The sequence below is a fragment of the Trichosurus vulpecula genome, chromosome 9 (assembly GCF_011100635.1).
Source record: "Trichosurus vulpecula isolate mTriVul1 chromosome 9, mTriVul1.pri, whole genome shotgun sequence".
Taxonomy (NCBI): Eukaryota; Metazoa; Chordata; class Mammalia; order Diprotodontia; family Phalangeridae; genus Trichosurus; species Trichosurus vulpecula.
In genome coordinates this window covers 48,604,513-48,624,439 of record NC_050581.1, presented here as the reverse complement: position 1 = coordinate 48,624,439, position 19,927 = coordinate 48,604,513, and the positions used below count along the sequence as shown (strand labels likewise).

Sequence of the window (19,927 nt, the reverse complement as noted above, 5' to 3'; positions counted from 1 at the left end):
AGGTCTCCAATAGTTGTGGCTTACATTTTCCTTAGATTTTGTAAGACTAAAGTTTATGGGGAAGAGAGGTTAGCATTCACATATATTGTCAGCTACCATTTATAAAATTGCTAAAGTGTCAGAATTGCCAACTGTGTTTTTAATCAAAATCCAACAAATGGTTATTTATATATTTAATAAACTCTTGAGTACCTACTATGTGCCAGGCACTGAGGAAGATATAGAAAACAGAGATCTCAAGGAGTATACTGTCTGGTTTGGACAATAACACTGTTTTGCTTTTATTTGTGTAGAAGTTTTAAATAAAGTGCTTTTACATATATTCTCATTTGACTCTCATGACACTGAGAAGCATAACATATATTATCTCCATTTTGCTAAAAGGGAAGCTTACTTGATATAATAATAAATAGTAAGTAATTTAGTTCAGAATGGAACCAGTCATCGTAGTCTAGCATTTTTCCTTTACGCTAGCAAGAAGTCAAAAGGTGGCATGTAAGTACCATGTAAGAGATACTTATTTTAAGAGTTACAAATTCATATGAGGACAGCATAATGGCAGCAGCCAAGAAAAGCTTCAGTGGGGTGGGAAGATGTGGATTAGATGGGACCCAAGTCAAGAAGTATGCATAGCTTGTTCAAGATACATTAAGACCAGGAAGGTTGAAAAGGAGCCAAATGACATAGTGGATCACAAATGCTAGGTTACTGGTAGAACATTATTCTGGAGGTAATGAGCCTCTGCTTCTCATTTAATGTTTGTGTATTTCCATTCTCTCTAGACCAGGCTTCTGAAATTCATCTTGACACTCCTGTGAAATGGAAAATATGTTGATATTTTATTACTACGTATGTAGAGAGATAGAAGCGTAATTTAAGCATACGGAACATTTGGTAACTTAACCAATAGCTCCTTACTTAAGTATTAAGAAAGGGATTATTAATCCACAGGACTGTTGTATTAATAAGCATCATCATAAGACACCACAGTTTGGATATAAAAGGCATCCTGTAACTAATTTCTTCAAAATTTAAGATCAACATATCTAGATGTATTTCCCGGAAGATGCTTCCTTAATAGTATTTAAAGCTTTTGAAATTAACAGTGCTAGCTTGGCTTACATGCAAACTATTAAAAACTTGAGGTGTGGTATGTAGATACATAAAGTGGCTCTTTCCTTTGATATATACTTCCTAGGCTTTAGCCCCAAATCAAGATAGAGAACGACCTTCAACTTACTCTTTGAAATACTGTCTGGGATAGAAACCTCGATGTGACTTTAGTAATACTTTTTTGTCCTCCTATTTTACAGTGGATATATCCATAGAGATTAGCAGTTTGGAGGGAGATTCCAGCAATCACAAGTGCCTATTCAGAAAAAAAAAATTATTAAAAAAAAGACCACCTTGATCTGTCCTCATCCTGTTTTTCAGAAAACTATGGAATGTGGTTTCATTTTACTATTAATATTTTGTTTCAACTTTGGATAAACCAGATCTTGGCAGTATAGCCTCATCGTTAGGTATACTTAAGTACTTTGACTTACGCACTCATAATAATGGGCTCAGTATCAGAGGCAGAATGCAGCCTTAAAATGGTATTTCAAAACCCTACAACTCCTGTGACTACAAGATTTAAGAAGACAACAAAAGTTTTGAGTGAAGATGTTAATGACTTACGAGCCATTTGAGCTTCAGGGAGAATAAGGTGCTAAAGAAGAATACAGTCCAGATCAATGGACAGATAATTAGACCAAGCCAGAAGATTCTAGCCTCAGCTTCTGTTCCAGTTGAATTATTTAAAGAGACCTGTTAGGAGAATGTGGTTCAAATTAAAATGTGGTATGTTGTGGTTTATGTTGACTTTACTTGTACTATTCACAATATGCATGTACCAGAAAAGAGGCAGTAGGGATACATCTTGTGCAGGGCAGGAATCAAGACAGGTACAAATCCTGAAACAAACCAATATAAAAATTTAACAGTTTTTTGTTTCTCCTTAACTCAATTCTTAATACCTTTTTGGCTTCAAAAATCCAATGACTTTTTCCATCTTCATCTATCTGGTTCCACCAGCGTAAGCCAACCATGAGTCTTCCTGTCACATTCTAATGAAAATGGACAAATTAACTATAAGATGCACTTTTCCTTTAGCTTAGTATGTTATTATAAACATGCCACACAGAAAGAGTAACCCCCCTTTAATGGAAGGTAAAATGTAAGTCACAGAATTACTAAGTGTCATGGGGACAAGAGGAAGGGAGGTTGAAACATGCTATTTTCTTAAAATTAGTTTTTAGTGACATCTGTTTTAAGTTAAAAAAAAAAAAAGAATAAGTGATAGAGTCTGACCCATTTATTTCAGGATCAGCTTCTAAAACAGGAGAGACAGGATCATCCAGAATCCAGTAGATAACAGAACTGCCAGCCTCGCTAAGGTTCACAGGTGTGATACTTTTATTTGTTGCCATCAGTAAAAAAGTAAATGCTGTAACTTTTCACCAGCTTTAGGTAACACTGTTTCCATATCCTTCAATATTTAATAGCAGTTTTAGCCAGAGTAGCAGATGTATAGAGGGCTGGAACTACAGGATTCAATCATCACTTAAGCAAGTCACTTCATCTCAGCATCCTGGGCAGTTCTCTAAGACTATAAACTGCACAGGCACCACCCCGCATTGGTAGAAGGAGTTTCCTCATCCCAGCATTCCCTATATCAATGAAATCTCAGGTGTGGTCTCTATCCCAAACCTAGAGCTTTGTCCAAATTGTATTTTTTTTCATATTCAAATGAATCAAAAAGTCACAATCAGCAGATAAAGATTACAAAACTTATTGGAAACAAATCCATTGCTGGTGCAAGACTTGTCTTACCTTGACAGACCAAAAGTCAAAGGACAGAAGAAGTAGAATAGTGACAAAACAGGCAACAAAGCTTTTGCTGAACCAGTCACAGAACAAGTAGGTAATGATAGCACTCACTCGGAAAAAGAGGTGGAAAAAGGTGGCCAGTGGATGCCTAGGGAAATAATCCAGAACACTTACTAGCTTTAATAGGTAAATATGAAAACGTTGTTAGTCCAGGATTGTAGAATCTGTCCCTAAATTGGCATTATTCAAATGTAGATACTTTAATATATTTTATGATAGCTGGAAATTTGGATTGTGGACTTGATGGAAAACAGCTAAATGTCAAATAAAAAGCACTACTGATACTAATGCATCTTTTGTAGTTTTTTTAAATGGATACCTTTGGTTTAACATTGCATAGATTTCCCCCATGGTATCTTTAGTTTCTACATTGCCTAGATTTTCCCCATGCTTCTACTCCCCGCTCCCACAGAGTCATCCCTTACAACGGAAATTTTAGAAAAGGAAAAAAATTCAGCTAAACTTATCAAATCATCAAAAGAAAATGAAATATGCAATATTCCATACCCATGAATCCCCTTCTCCCACCTTCCTACTACAAAAAAATTAAAGGAGAGTATCTTCTCACATCTCTCTTTGAGGCCAAGCTTGTTTGTTAGAATTCTGCAACATTCCTTTTCCAACTGTTTTGTTGTGGTTGTTCTTCCCATTTGTATCGTTGTAACCATTGTGTATATTTTTATTTTTTCTTTCTAAAAAATAATTTCATACTCCCAAGTCTTCAAAATGGAAGCTTCAAAACAGGACTTGTTTAAAACCTGCCCTAAACCATCGGGTATTTTTTCTTAGTCAGAGTATGTTTATTCACTATTTTGTACAAATAAAATGGTGAGTCATTGAAAAAAAAATTTCAAATGAAGATCAGCATTCTCTCCCTCCCATTCTCTTTTGAGAAAGCAAGAAAGACAAAACCTCCTAAAAAAAAATAGAGTTAAATGAAAAAAATTCCCCTGTTTTCCATGGCCAGAAAAATTATGTCTCATTTTGGACTCTGTCCATCATTCAATTATAAAAAGGTAGGCAACATGTTTCATTGTGATTCTTCTGGAATTGTGGCTGATCACTGTCGTGATCAGAATTCCTAATTTTTTTTAAAATGTATGTCTTCACAATGTTGTTATTGCAGAAATTGTTTTCCTGGTTCTGTTCACTCTGTATCAGTTCATATAAGTTTTCCCAGGTTTCTCTGGAATCATCCCCATCATTTCTTACAATGCAATAGTATTCCATCACATTCATATACTTATTCAGCCATTCGCCAATCGATGGGTACCCTTTCATTTTCTGATTCTTTGCCACCACAAAAAGAGCAGCTACTATAAATATTTTAGTATACATGACTCCTTTTTTTTTTATCTCTTAGGGCTTTGCATCTAATAGTGGTATCATTGGGTCAAAGGATTTAATAGCTTTGGGGCATAATTCCAAATTGCTTTCCAGAACAGTTGGACCAATTCTCATCTGTTCCAACAGTGCACTAATGAACTCCTTTTCTCACGGTCCCTCCAGCATTTGTCATTTTCCTTTTTTTGTAAACTTTGCACATCTGAAGGGTATGAAGAGCGAACTTTCATATGACTAATGATGGCTTGGATTTCTCCCTCTTAAAAACTGCTTATTTATATCTGCTGACCCCTTATCAATGGGGAAATGGCTCTCATTCATGTAAATTTAAACCTGTTGCCTATATATCTTATTAATGAGACCTAAGAGAAACTTACTACAAAGATTCCCACTCCCCACACCCATCATTCTCTCTTCTAATTTTAGCTTCATTGGGGTTTTTGGTGCTAAAAATGTTCCAATTGTATGTAATTAAAATTGTCAACTTTATCTTCTGTCATTCTATCCGTTGTTTGGAAAGTAAAGAGAGTTAAGTGACTTGCCCAAGGTCACACAGCTAGTGTCTGAGGCCAGATTTGAACTCAGGAAGATGAGTTCAGACCCAGCACTCTATCTACTTCCTCTAGCTGCTTATTATCAAATTCCACATTATTATCATTGATTTGGCTATAGTAAGTAGTATAGGAGACATCAGAAACCACATATAATTGGAAAAGGTGGTAGGATGGCAATGAATAACAAAGAAGGAATAGTAGATGAACAGCCTGAGTGCTCTGTTGGGATCCATGATTATTACGTGAGCTCAAGGGATGTCCTCAGCATTTCAGGCCCTCTCTGGGGAATTTATGGAAAGACTGACAAGAACTCCACGGAATGGGAAGGTGATCATTTCGATCTGCACTATTAGAGAGGGTCTAAACACTGATTAGCCCAAAGGTGAAATCTCTCAGTAGCATTTAAATAAATGTTTAGTCAATGAATTAGACAATACTTTTTTTCTTACAATTACAGAATACCAAAGGTATTCAAAATAAGGATATGAAATATTAGATACAACTGTTATTAGGTCAGGAGAGATGATAAAGGAAAGTATTAATAGTTTCTCAGAATACAAAACTGGTAAGAAGAAAGAAATGGGCTTATATGATACAGAGTTCCCATCTGAACTAATGGGAGGGTGTGTATTCAATACTTTTGCTTTAGGCTATATTTTTACTCATATTATTCTACAGAATGAGGCAAGATCTGTTTTGAAACCATCAGGATATTTACTTAATATTATTTTAGCCACTGAGATCTTTTTTAGTTGAGTTGTCAAGTTGTGGTATATGAATGTAATGAAATACTGTTGTGCTATAAGAAACAATGGGCAGGTGGATTTCAGAAAAACCACCAAAAACTTACATGAACTGATACTGAGTAAAGTGAGCAGAATCAAGAAAACATTGTACACAGTAACAGCAACACTGTATAACTATCAACTATAATAGACTTAGCTCTTCTCAGCAGCACAATGATCCAAGAAAATTCCAAAAGATTCATGATGAAAAATGCTATCCACATTCAGAGAAAGAACTGATGGAGTCTGAATGCAAACCAAAGCATGCTATTTTCACTTTCTTTGGGGTTTTTTTTTTGTGGTTTTTACCTTTTGTTATATTTCTTTCACAACATGACTAATGTGGAAATATGTTTAACATGATTGCATATGACCTATATCACATTGCTTGTCATCTTGGGGAGCCGGGGAGACAAATTTGGAACTCAAAATCTTATAAAAATGAATGCTGAAAATTATCTTTAAATGTAATTGGAAAAAATAAAATACTATTTACATAAAAAATAAAAATTGAGTTTTCACAATTTTTGGCAGTTGTATTATCTTTGTAAACTTTGAAAAGCCAACCTTTGAAATATACTAAATGCTTTTAGAAAGTAAGACCCTGGGGGCGGAGCCAAGATGGCGGCTGGTAAGCACAGACTAGAGTGAGCTCCGTACCCGAGTCCCTCCAAAAACCTATAAAAATGGCTCTGAACCAATTCTAGAACGGCAGAACCCACAGAACAGCAGAGGGAAGCAGGGCTCCAGCCCAGGACAGCCTGGATGGTCTCTGGGTGAGGTCTATTACACACGGAGCTGGGAGCTGGGAACGGAGTGGAGCAGAGCCCAGCCTGAGCGGCGTGGACAATCCAGACCAGAAGCCGGGCAGAGGGGGCCCTAGCGCCCTGAATAGGTGAGCTGCGGCAGTTACCAGACCCCTCGACCCACAAACACCAAAGACTGCGGAGAAGGTTAGTGGGAAAAGCTGCGGGAGTGGAAGGAGTTCACGGTTCGGCTTCCAGCCCCGGGGGCAGCGGAGGTGGGGCAGCTACAGCTGTTGTTACTTCCGGCTCCAGGCCCACCTGGTGGGAGGAATTAAGTGGCGGATCAGAGCAGGAGTGCACAGCCTGCTGAAGATCTAAGCCCAGTCTGGACTGGGGGTCCTTGGGGAAGGAGGAGTGCGGCTCTGACAGAGCTGGCACCTCCCCCCCAAACGTAGAACATAGAACTCGTTAGTCTACAAGCAGTCATACCCCACTGAAAAACTCAAGGGTCGAGTTAGTTGGTTGGGAATATGGCCAGGCAGCGAAAACGCGCCCAGATTCAGTCTCAGACTTTGGATTCTTTCTTTGGTGACAAAGAAGACCAAAACATACAGCCTAAAGAAGACAACAAAGTCATAGAGCCTACAACCAAAGCCTCCAAGAAAAACATGAACTGGCCCCAGGCCATAGAAGAACTCAAAAAGGATTTGGAAAAGCAAGTTAGAGAAGTAGAGGGAAAAATTGGGAAGAGAAATGAGAAGGATGCGAGAAAACCATGAAAAACAAGTCAATGACTTGCTAAAGGAGACCCAAAAAAATACTGAAAAATACACTGAAGAAAACAACACCTTAAAAAACAGACTAACTCAAATGGCAAAAGAGCTCCAAAAAGCCAATGAGGAGAAAAATGCCTTGAAAGGCAGAATTAGCCAAATGGAAAAGGAGGTCCAAAAGACCACTGAAGAAAATACTGCTTTAAAAATTAGATTGGAGCAAGTGGAAGCTAGTGACTTTATGAGAAATCAGGATATTATAAAACAGAACCAGAGGAATGAAAAAATGGAAGACAATGTGAAATATCTCCTTGGAAAAACCACTGACCTGGAAAATAGATCCAGGAGAGATAATTTTAAAATTATTGGACTACCTGAAAGCCATGATCAAAAAAAGAGCCTAGATACCATCTTTCAGGAAATTATCAAGGAGAACTGCCCTGATATTCTAGAGCCACAGGGCAAAATAGAAATTGAAAGAATCCATCGATCGCCTCCTCAAATAGATCCCAAAAAGAAATCTCCTAGGAATATTGTTGCCAAATTCCAGAGCTCCCAGATCAAGGAGAAAATACTGCAAGCAGCCAGAAAGAAACAATTTGAGTATTGTGGAAACCCAATCAGAATAACCCAAGATCTGGCAGCTTCTACATTAAGAGATCGAAGGGCTTGGAATGCAATATTCCGGAGGTCAATGGAGCTAGGATTAAAACCTAGAATCACCTACCCAGCAAAACTGAGTATCATGTTCCAAGGCAAAATATGGAGTTTCAATAAAATAGAGGACTTTCAAGCTTTCTCAGTGAAAAGACCAGAACTGAATAGAAAATTTGACTTTCAAACACAAGAATCAAGAGAAGCATGAAAAGGTAATCAAAAAACGGAAATCCCAAGGGACTTACTAAAGTTGAACTGTTTTGTTTACATTCCTACATGGAAAGATGATGAGTGTGATTCATGAGACCTCAGTGTTGGGGTAGTTGAAGGGAATACGCATATATATATATATATATATATATATATATATATATATATATATATATATGTGTGTGTGTGTGTGTGTGTGTGTGTATATATATATGTGTGTGTGTATATATATATGTGTGTGTGTGTATATATATGTGTGTGTGTGTGTGTGTATATATATGTTTATGTATATATATAAGTGAATGTGTATTATGTATATATCTATGTGTATGTATGTGTATATATATGTATTTATGTATATATATGTGTGTGTATATATATATGTAAAAGAGAGAGAGCAGACACAGGGTGAGTTGAAGATGAAGGGAAGATATCTAAAAGAAATAAAATGAAATTAAGGGATGAGAGAGTAACATACTGAGAGAGGGAGATAGGGAGAGATAGAATGGGGTGGATTATCTCGCATAAAGGTGGCAAGAGGAAGCAGTTCTATGGGAGGAGGGGAGAGGGCAGGTGAGGGGGGAATGAGTGAACCTTGCTCTCATCAGATTTGGCCTGAGGGGGAATACCATACATACTCAGTTGGGTATCTTACCCCACAGGAAAGAAGAGGGAGGAAGATAAAAAAAAAATAAAAGGCGGGGGGGGGGGGGGGGGGGGGCGGGGGGGGATGATGGAGGGGAGGGCAGATGGGGGTGGAGGGAATCAAAACAAACACTTTGGAAAGGGGACAGGGTCAAGGGAGAAAATTCAATAAAGTGGGATGGGTTGGGAAGGAGCAAAATGTAGTTAGCCTTTCACAACATGAGTATTGTGGAAGGGTTATACATAATAATACATGTGTGGCCTAGGTTGAATTGCTCAACTTCTTAGGGAGGGTGGGTGGGAAGGGAAGAGGGAAGAGAATTTGGAACTCAAAGTTTTAAAATCAGATGTTCAAAAACAAAAAAAATTTTTGCATGCAACTAAAAAATAAGATACACAGGCAATGGGGCGTAGAAATTTATCTTGCCCTACAAGAAAGGAAGGGAAAAGGGGATGAGAGGGGAGGGGGGTGATAGAGGGGAGGGCTGACTAGGGAACAGGGCAACCAGAATATAAGCCATCTTGGAGTGGGGGGGAGGGTAGAAATGGGGAGAAAATTTGTAATTCAAAATGTTGTGAAAATCAATGCTGATAACCAAATATGTTAAATAAATAAATTGCATTTAAAAAAAAAAAAAGAAAGAAAGTAAGACCCTGGTTAACCCTCATTTGATCTAAATACTCATTCCTCAAGTGTTTAAGTTAAATGAGAGTTAACTTGAAGGCCTTTTTTGTTCTAACCTTGTTAATTCTTTCTACTGTATTGCTTCCTGCTTTAATTTGTATAGTGTGCTATGGATCATAAGAAGCAGAGTTAGAAGGATCCTCAGAGGACATCAAGTAACAACCCCCTCATTTCACATATGAGGAAACGGATTCAGAGGAGTTAAATAACTTCCCCAGGGTCCCACAACTAGTAACTAGTGTCTGAGGTGAGATTCTAACTGGGAGAAACCAATATTATGCTATTATATTAATAACTAATTATTAATTTTTGATCTTCCCTTTTCCTTTTATTTCTGTTAAAATCCAACTTCTGAAAAGGTTAGTCAGCCATGTCTGAGGGCATGACCAGGTGAGATTGTGCCTAGTCCTCAAGATACATGCTCATTTACTAAGTTGGGTAGGACTCCACCCAATTGGGAAACCCAATTTCTGTTCAGAGTATGAACAGAATCCAGTCTGGATGAGCCTTTGCCTGGGGGAAGAACCCCGCCTCCTTGATCCACCTCCATTAGAGTTTAGGGCAAGTCAGCTCATGAAGAAGAACAACAGCCAGACAGGTCAGGATGGAAATGCCTTGAGGCCGCCAAGTCTCAACAACAAGCCACATTCTCAGCAGGAGAAACTGAAGACTTCTAACTCACCTTCTCATTAAATCAGGGCTGAGTTTTTCTTGCCAGGGGACTTCCCTTTCAGAAGGGATTTAAGGCATTTCAGGGTTCCATGTAGGGTCTTTGGTTACCAAGAGAAACCCCTGACCATCAATTTATTGATTGCTAGCTAGCCTAATTAATAAATTGATTATTAATTATCCAGAAACTCTGTCTCTTGGGGTTTTTAGTTATGACACGACCGAGGTCTCCTCAACTCTATGTCCAGTACTTTTTACTACATAAAGCTGTCTCATACTAACTGAATGTTTCTGGAATAACTGAGGATCTTACAGTAGTTCAATCATTTCTGAGGATCAGCTATCTCTACAAATTTAGGAGATTGTCTCAAAATACACTGACCCTGAGACATACCCCAGAAGTTTTTTATCCTTGATGTCTACTTGTTTTCTTGTTTTTCTCTCTCATTAAGGCTAGGTATTGGGGGGCGGGGCAGGAATACCAACAATTTTAGGGTCTTGGTCAACTGGATTCTGGTTAATCAAGGTTTTATTTAAGACATAAATGTAAAGTACTATATCACCCTTCTTAGACCATTTAGCCTTTTAGCTATTTCAAACAACTCTCTAAGATGCGGAATAGGGGTTCTTCACCTTGTTGGTGTCATGGACCCCTCTGCCAATCTGATGAAGCCCTGTGGTGGTTACCTTCGCAGAATGGTGCTTTTAGGATTACAATAGAAATCAAATATATTGAAATGCAGTAATGCATATGGCATATCGTATAAATATATATGCACATATATAGAATATGTATGTATATATGTGTGTTCATATATGGATATGTGTATACACACACCAAGTTCACATAGCCCAAGTTAAGAACCTCTGCTTTAAGACTCCAAGTTACACACCAGTGGCTGATCTGCATGTGTAAATATGACTCCCTTACCCTACACCACTGAAACCACAGGTCCAGACCAAAAATAAAAATGATCCCAAGAGAAACAGGATAGTTATTTAAACATGTTATTCTTTTGGAATAGGTCATATTAAAAATTCTTTAGGGTCAGTTTATATCCCCCCCAATCTCTAGAACCTGCTTTTTCATGCCTACAGATCTTGTATTAGTAAAGTTTGTAAACCCAACAGGTTTAAGCATTTCCCCTACTTTCACACAAAAAAGGATACTACACTAAGGCAGAAGCAAAATCTTACAAGTGAAAATGTATGTTCCTTTACAGAAGGGAGTAGATTCACTTCTCAGCACTGCAAAAATACATGGGTTATAACTCATAAAAACAAATAAGACAAGGCTTTCCTTTTCTCCTTCGACATATTCCCTGCCCTACTCCTCAAAGTAAAGCCTATAGTGGGTTGTTCTTTCTTATTTATGGAATCCACTCTAAACTCAGCCTGGCTACCTTCTGCTACCTTCTCCCATCTCTGCCTCTTCACCCCTCCATCTTTCTTTTTCATTTTTTTTTCCCAGCAGGACCTTTCCTTTTCTACCAATAAGAATTCATTACTTTTCTTTTAACATACAAATAAAATAATTTGTTATAGAGTTAAACTAATGAGCCAAGCAGTTCTTCTCTATTTGACCAACTAGTATGTCAATGTCTAAATGTGGGGACACATGTGGAAAGGAGGAAATGAAAATTACTTAATTAAAGTGTTGTCAAGGTTGACAACATTAGGTTTGTTTCTCCACTTTTAAAACAAATGTTATTTCCTGGGGCTGAGTTACTTGACAGATTAAGAATAGTGTTACTGTCCTAAATACTATAGAAAAAAAGTGTTGTAATACTTATCTATAAAAACCACATACTGTTAAGTATATTCATAATGAAAGAAAATACCAACTTAGTTGCCCCTTCAGAAATTATCTGCTCCTTCTAATTCAGTAAAGCAGGCTTCTACTTTAAAGACATATTAAAGGGATTAATACTTGTCAAGACCAAAAAAATCAGTATCCTTAAATTAGAAATAACAGAAATCAGATTATGACAATTGACAGACCTAAGCTATATCTACACTGTCGTGATTAACCATTTTTATTTTGAGCCAAAGAACTTAGTTAAACAATATAAGTGACTAACTTTTCTACTCAACTGTCCTGTTTCAATTTATTAAATCTACTCATCATTATTACATTATGTTGTTGTGGTCTAGATCCCATATCCTTCTTTCATTTTGCTAAACATGGTGTCATATCTCCCCTCCTCCTCCTTCTCCTCCATCCAAATTAGGGAAAATGTTCTATTTCTGACCTACTTGATACTCCTAAGTAGGTGGCATAAATGAGTACTCATATATTCCCACTAATGGTCATAATAATAAAGATTTGGGTATGGAAATGAATAAAAGCTTGTGCTCCCTTCTCAATCACCACATATTACTTTTCTCACTTGTTTCTGTTCTTTATAGTGACATCATGCTCTGTTGGAAGGTGAATGAACAAAACCCATCCAAGTCAATAAAGGGAAACAAAATAAACACACTTGGTTTGGGCAATCTTTTCTTCATGTTACTCTAGGCCCTGCAATCATTCTAGTGTCTTCTATGAGTGGGGGACAGGGAAGTGTTGGGATCCAATTTGGTGGATATTTCAACCATGCAGCTGTTCAGCAGCACAAAGCCAAACCTTTTATTCAACTACCCAATATTAATGTATTAATATGATGGCTTCAAAATGAAACATGCCATAAAAGTATGGTGAGACACAAGCACATAGACTCATTAGAGTAGTTGCAGAAACAGGAGGACACCTTAAACACCATATTTAAACCAAGGACTGCTTCAAATAAGTGCTAACTTGTGCACAAATAGAGTTAATAGAAATATTTAAAATGTAATTAGTTCAGAAGGATAAGACACATACTAGAGAACTGCAGTCTATTATCTTAAATAAGGGAAGAGGGCTTTAAGAGGGAGCTTGAACTAAAACAATTTATTTTTATAGATTCAACAAGCATTTATTAAATACTATAACGTGTGGGCTTCTGGTCCTTGTGACCTACAAGCTGGAGGACTGGACATTTACTTCAGTCCCCTCAGCTCTCAAAAAAAAAAGGCTAAGAGGTTAAGGTAGAGTTTAAGCAGTAATAGACACAGGACAAGAAAGCAAGAAACTTCAAAAAGCAAAAATAGCCTTACAAATTAACAACATAGAATGCTAATCCACAACACCCCTATTTAGTGGCTCTCCCCTACCAGCCTCTCTGTTGTAAATGGGTACACAAACCAATCCATGGATTCTGCTTCTGGACCCACTCAGGAATTTCCTTCCTGCAGCAAAATCTCTGCTGGCACATCCAAACCTGCCTTTCCCGTATTATCCTGTTGCAATAAGCAATGGAATAAGCGAAGTCTGGAAAGGAAGATGAAGAGGTACAGAAGAGGGGAAATCAGGTTTCATGCTGACTAGGATGGCCTCCAGGTTGGCAAACCTTGGAGTCTGATACAAAGACTGTCTAGAATACCCAACCCAAACTCCACTAACTTCACAAAAGGCAGCAAGTACTCATTTAGCACAATCAAGGAACTAAAGAATAAAGGTAGGAAGCCACTGTGCATAGCTGCACTGGAAAGAAACAGGTAATAAATTTTTTTTTGAAGGGGGTAAGGCAGGGCAATTGGGGTTAAGTGACCTGCCCAAGGTCACACAGCTAGTAAACGTGTCAAGTGTCTGAGGCCACATTTGAACTCAGATTCTTATGACTCCAGGGCCAGTGCTCTACTCACTGCGCCATCTAGCTGCCCCACAGGTACTGAATTTTGACATGGAAGAAAATGGTACTGATTTCTAAACATATCTAGTCCTGAACTTCTAGAAGCTACTAGGGGCAGAAGCCAAAACTGGTGATAAGCAAATTCCCCAACATGGGAGGAGACTGAAGTAGTCTTGTAGTCTAGCCCCAGAGGTAAATGTACCATCAAATGGGTAAGAGTCAGAAAGTTAGCAAAGGAAGAAGGCTAAAAGGACAAAAAATTTCAAGACGAAGAAAATGTAATCAAAAACCAAAGAGATGAAGTAGTAGAGAAGATGCTAAAATAAGAAACATCCAAAATATCCAAAAGATTATAAAATCTTCTAAATAAATATTTTTAAGCAAAGGAAACTGAACCACCACCTAAGGAAGCAAAAACCCTATGGATTCCCAAAAGAGCATGAAACCTCAGCACAATGTTCCAGAATGGTTCAAAAAGGAAATTAGACTCTTGAGTGAAGTTAGAAAAGAACAAATGAGGAAATTGAAAACTCCTCTGGGGTGGTGGGAAGATGGTAGCTCAGGTGGGACCAGCACCAGGGATGGTGGGATGGAGTTGTCCCAGCTGCTTTCCTGGACACTGAGCAGAGTCCTGGTGCTTTTGAGGCTCTTTGAGCATGGCAGACCCAGATCGTGGAGAAGAAAGCGCTACAGGCTCACTATCTAATTAAAATCATCCAGGACCCAGAGAAGCCCAATACTTCAGAAGAACTAAAAGTGGTAACAGAAAGTTGTGTAGAAGTTAAGGAGATACATGAAGAGCATTATCTGGTTATTATCAGGTTCACACCTCATTGCCCTCTGGTCACTCTTATTGGCCTTTGCTGACAAGTAAAACTTCAGAGGAGTTTACCTTTCAAACCTAAGTTGGAAGGACCCCATTCCACAGAAGAAGATAGAAACAAATCAGTGACAAGGAGAGAGTAGCAGCTTTGATAGAGAACTCCAACTTCCAGGAAATTGTCAAACAGAGCATCATTGAGTCTGATTAGCAGCTTTTCTGAGAGTCACTAAATTGTGATCATTTGACACATTTGTTTGTACCTCCAAGTGCTTTTTTGAAAGACCATTTCCCAAACAAGACTTATTTATAAAGTAGTACCTATTATGTTAATGTATATAACATTCTCAGGTTTTATCACATTTGGTAGTCAGACAGAAGGATATTTTCCATTTGCTATGGATAAGACATATGACTTTTTCAGATGCCCATTCTGACACTGTACTATTCTTCGGCAGATCAATTATCTCTACTGTACTCCAGATACACTTTATCTCTGTTTTCAGGCTCATGTCATGTGCCCTAATCACTGGTGCTGTGACTTGATAGATTAGATAGAGTCCTCTAACTGTTGCTGGCTCTCACTTCTGGGTATTTGCTCAGACCAACTGGACTCCACTGGCATGCACATATTCTTTAACATTTCTAGCACCCAAACTATTGTTTGTCTTTCCCTTCCCAGACAGTGCCCCACCTACTACTCATAAATGTCCTGTGAGGTAGGAGTCATTCATATTTGAGTGAAAATTAGTTTAATCTGTTTGCATTCTTCCTAACAGAGAAAGAATAGGAGTTTTGTGGAGAAATACTCTTGGTACATCAAACACATGAGGTAGGAGAGGGGGTCTGGGCATAAGTTTATTATGGGGAGTGTTAGGCAGTCACAGAGCTATGTCAGGACACCAAGTGGCTGGAAGGCAGGGCAAAGTGAACACCAGAAAGATAGAAGAAAAATAAAAATCAGACCAAAATCAGAGAAGCAGCATGCCACAGTGGAAATAATATGGGATCTGGAGTTGGAGGACCTGGGTTCAAATGCAAACTCTGTTATTTATTGCTTGGATGACCTTAAGCAAAGCATTGCAAGTCCTTGGACTTCAGTTTCCAGAAAGTGAATTTTGTGGCATCTCCATATTTCCATATTATGGAAATTTCCAATACGTCCATAAAGTGAATTATGGACATTTCCAATTTTTATAAAATGAATGGGTTGGAACTGATGCCTTCTAATGTCTCTTACAGTTCGAATTCTTTGGTCCTATAGCTTCAAGAGCTCCCAGAGGTTATCTACTCCAATTCTCTGTGCAATAAATATTTATCCAACTCCTTGCCTCTAAAAAATTCATAAATGATTATATAACTATTGCTTAAACACTTATAGTGATGGAGGGAAGGTAATCATAAAAGAAAGGATTTAGCTCCATAAAATGTAAGGAAGTTTGTCTGCTGAGCCAAAAGAAGCTTTTGTTGCATGTAACTTCCATCCATTTGTTTCAGTTCTGCTCTCTGGAGCCAAGTAGAATATCTTTAAGTCTTCTAAGAAAGAAAAAGTGATAAAATACCAAAGCAAAAACGTTCACCCACTCAACAAAAAAGTCTTGCTCTCTCACTTCTAAAAGTGAGATGGGAATGTTTCCTCCTTTTTGAAAATAAGTTCCAAGAGAGAAGAGAGTTCCAGTCAGGTGGTAAGCCAACCTATCCAACTAGCAGAATGCCTGCAAGAACAAGTTGGATGATTCCAGCTGACTGCTATAATTTTGGTTGGGTCCTCTAACCTCCTGTGATATGAAGGAGAATCCATTTCTTGGATTGGAGTGAAGATCCTTCCCCTCTATTTGAAGACATTCATTAAGAAATCCTACCTAACTCTCCTTAAGAAACTCCATTTACTCACTTTTCTAACATCTGCCAAACTGGTGAGGTAAAGATTCATATATAATTGTATTTAGATAATAGGACAAATGAGGTAGTGTGTGGATTTGGGGTAGAAGGCAGGAAATGGAATGTACTCCAGCTGTACCTTTCACTGACCCATCAGAAGACACCCCAAATTTAAGTTACCCCATCTTCCAGATGGCTCAGATTCCACAATTTATTTGATGTTAAGTAAACACAATAAAGGGAAGTTAAACCAAAAGAGATGCAAGGAGTTAATTTCATAATATGTAATTTCCTGCTTTAATCAACGAGAACTGAAATTTGTTTAGTTCCTTGATTCTGTGGGTTATTTTCCTTGGTAATCATGAATGTTCCTTAAAATGAAATAACCTGATCTCTGTTGGAGCTGCTTACATTGTTATATTTCATTTTTAAATAGATTTTTAAGGCTAAGAAAAAAAGTGGCTATGATTTATTCTCCAAAGTCAAAACCCAGGCAAGTTCTCTAAAACCTGCTGGTTCTGATAAAACTCAATCCTGTTTCAGGAAAACAAATGGCCTTCTAAAAGAGAAGATAGCATGATCATCAGACATTATATCCTTTCCTTAGTTTATTTTATACTGTGCCCTTTGTATAAGAAGACATTAAATCTCTCCTATTAAGGTAGACGCTTTGATTTATTTCTCTTGTAGCAATTTTCCCACTGAAGCTGTTCATACTCTGGAACTTAGTCCTCCTAATCAATACTTTGATTTGTTGATATGGCCAGCTAGAGTTAGAAGTACCATTTTTGGCCATGGGACAAAATTTTAGGCCTTGGACAGGATGCTAGAAATCATCTAATCATTTTATAGAAAAAGAAATTGGGGTCTAGAAAAGTGAAATAATTTCCCCAAAGTCACACAGCTTGTTTATGTATGACTCAAGACTAAAGCTGGGTATGTCTCTTACTTCAGTGTATTTTTCATTTTCCCTCTTAATTGCAGTAATTTATAAAGGTTTATCTATTCTTTAGAATGTCTGTCCTGCTATTCTCATTTTACGTTTAAGGCTCAGGGAAGGCAAATGACTTCCCCCAAATCAAACATCCATCATCGTCACATAGCTAGAACTAAAATTTCCTAGACTAGGAAAGACTATCTGAATGTACCTGATTTTGGCTTTCCTCAATTCCAATTCCTCTTCATTTCCAAAATCAAGAGACACATCCTCTGTGTCATCTACCAAGGACTAGGAGGGAAAAAAAAACAAGAAAGCCATTACTATGAGTCGAAAGAGTCCCGGATTCAGAGTCAGGATCAATCTGACTCTGCCATATGTGTGACCATGGGCAAGTCTCTTAACTTCTCTGGGCCTCTTTCCTCAATTGTGAAATGAAGAAGCTGGACTAAACGCCCTGTATGATTCCTTCCATCTCTAAATTGTTGATCCTATAATGTTACACACTTCTGAACCATATTATCTGTCCCATACCACATTAGTCCATAACTTTAGGAATCCCCTAGGTACTAGAACCTTAAATTTCTTCTGGCGTCTCAAAAGGAATGAATAGAAACCATAGAAGGTCATACACATAGGTTATAGATTTTGAGCTGGAAGGAACCTTAGTAAAGGTCATGGAGCTCAACTCCTCCATTTTACAGATGAGGAAACTGAGGCCCAGAGAAGTTGTGACTTTTCCAAGGTCATATATAAGTGTCAAGTGGAATTCTATCCCAGGTCTTTCAAAGTCCAATACTTTATCTGTTCTACCATACTGTCTCAAGATGCAGGTACAGCAATAGTAAGAGCACACACACACACACACACATACACACACACACACACACACACACATACACACACACACACACACAATGGCCACTTTATAGTAAAAGCTTACTCTGTTAGGATCTCACACATTGTCCCACCTTCTTGTTTGAGTTCAGTCTCTTCTTTCATATTCAACCCTCTGCCCCATCACCCTCCCGGATGACTCCTCTATGAACTGCCCTTATCTACTTGAGACCACTACTTCCAGCCCTCATTTATCCCCCTGTGCATGATGTCAATGGTCTTCTTCGAGTAAAGGACGAACAACAATTTCATTTGTACCACAAGCCTCTCTTATCTCCCTCCCTTACTGTCGGTCAGCCAGTCAGTCAACAAGCAGGTATAAAGTGAAATGCCTACTACGTGCCAGGCACTTTACTGCACGGTCTCAGCCCCTCTCATTTCCCTATGCCCCAGTCCCTTCCATCCTTCTCCCACTACCTGAGCCCTTCCTCGGCCTTTTCCTCCAGCCTCTCCCTTTTCTCTCCTCCCACCCGTACCCCTCCCATCCCTCTCCTTCTATCCCAGCTCCAGCACCGCTCATCCCTTTTCTTCCAGCCCATCTGCCCCCTTCTTTTTCCTTCGGTCCCGCCTCCTTCCTCCATGTCCCCTCCCAACCCTTCACTTCCCTCGCTAACCCCTTCCAGCCCTACTCCAGCCCCTCACAACACTCCTTCATCGCTCCCCACCCCCACCATTTCTCAACCTGGTGTCTCCCATTCTTCCTCCCTCCCTTCCACAACATCCCCCCGCCCCCCACGCCCCAGCCAATCCTTCGAGGCCCCTCCCATCACTCTCTCACTTCTAAAGCGGAGGCGAACCCATCCTCCATCACCTCACCTGCTTCATCTTCCCACCTGGCCACCGTAGGCCGGCCCAATCCGCAACTAGGTTAAGGCCTGGTTTTTTCTCTGTCTTGATGTCCAGCCGCCACTGGGCAGAAGGGTCAGGGGCATAAGTGGGATGGGATGGAGGTGGGGCGCAGCGCGTTGAGCTTCGGCTGCGGAGGTACCAGTTGCTAAGGGGCCGCCCTCCACACCCCAGAGCGCAGGCGCAGGATTGGCGGTCCAGCGCACCGGAGACCTGGGCTGGGGGCGGGGCCTTCGGAAGAAGGAGAGAGTGAGTGACCAATGAGATGTTCCAGGAAAGGTGGACTCTGGCTGAAGTGGGCGGATGGTACTGCTGTCAAGGTGGGGAGGCGACTTTGGGGAGTCACAGAATCAGACTTTCAAAAATTTGGGGAAATCACAGAGGTAGCATACTTGTTTGTCTTGAAGAGGACCATGACATCGGGAAGGTGACGTCATGACTTGCAAATGAATTGGATTTAAGTGAGGCAGGGCTGTGCAAAGCCTCACTCTCTCCTCCTGAGCCATCTGGGTCGAGTGGCAAGATATAGATCAGGAGGACTGGAGACGGCCCCAGACACGGTAGGAGACCTAGGCCTTTTTAAGCTAAGGTGTTTCCCAGGTCTCAAGCATGGTATTCAGAGTTGAAAGGGACCTTAGAAATCTAGTTCAATTCCCTAGCTTTACAGATGAGGAAACTGAGAACTAATCAATCAACATTTATTAAGTGCATGCTATGTGCCAGGCATTGTGCTAAGTGCCAAGGATACAAAGAGGCAAAAGTCAGTCACTGCCCTCAAGGAACTTACAATCTAATTCATCAGAGAGTTGAACAGATTTAAGGTCTCTCACCAGG

At 39.2% G+C, this 19,927-nt stretch overlaps 1 protein-coding gene and 1 pseudogene across 1 annotated transcript; one reads left to right on the top strand and one right to left on the bottom strand.

The window, feature by feature from the left end:
* Window positions 1-249: 249 nt before the first annotated feature.
* On the bottom strand, window positions 250-19,259 carry TVP23A (trans-golgi network vesicle protein 23 homolog A). Its single transcript, XM_036738984.1, has 7 exons — window positions 19,064-19,259; window positions 17,562-17,641; window positions 2,875-3,019; window positions 2,019-2,108; window positions 1,681-1,809; window positions 1,241-1,369; window positions 250-812 (listed from the first exon to the last, which is right to left on the bottom strand). Exons 1-7 carry the CDS (start codon window positions 19,070-19,072, stop codon window positions 753-755), a joined length of 642 nt encoding a protein of 213 aa, XP_036594879.1. The 5' UTR covers window positions 19,073-19,259; the 3' UTR covers window positions 250-752.
* Window positions 14,302-14,743, top strand: LOC118831594 (annotated as a pseudogene).
* Window positions 19,260-19,927: the final 668 nt, after the last annotated feature.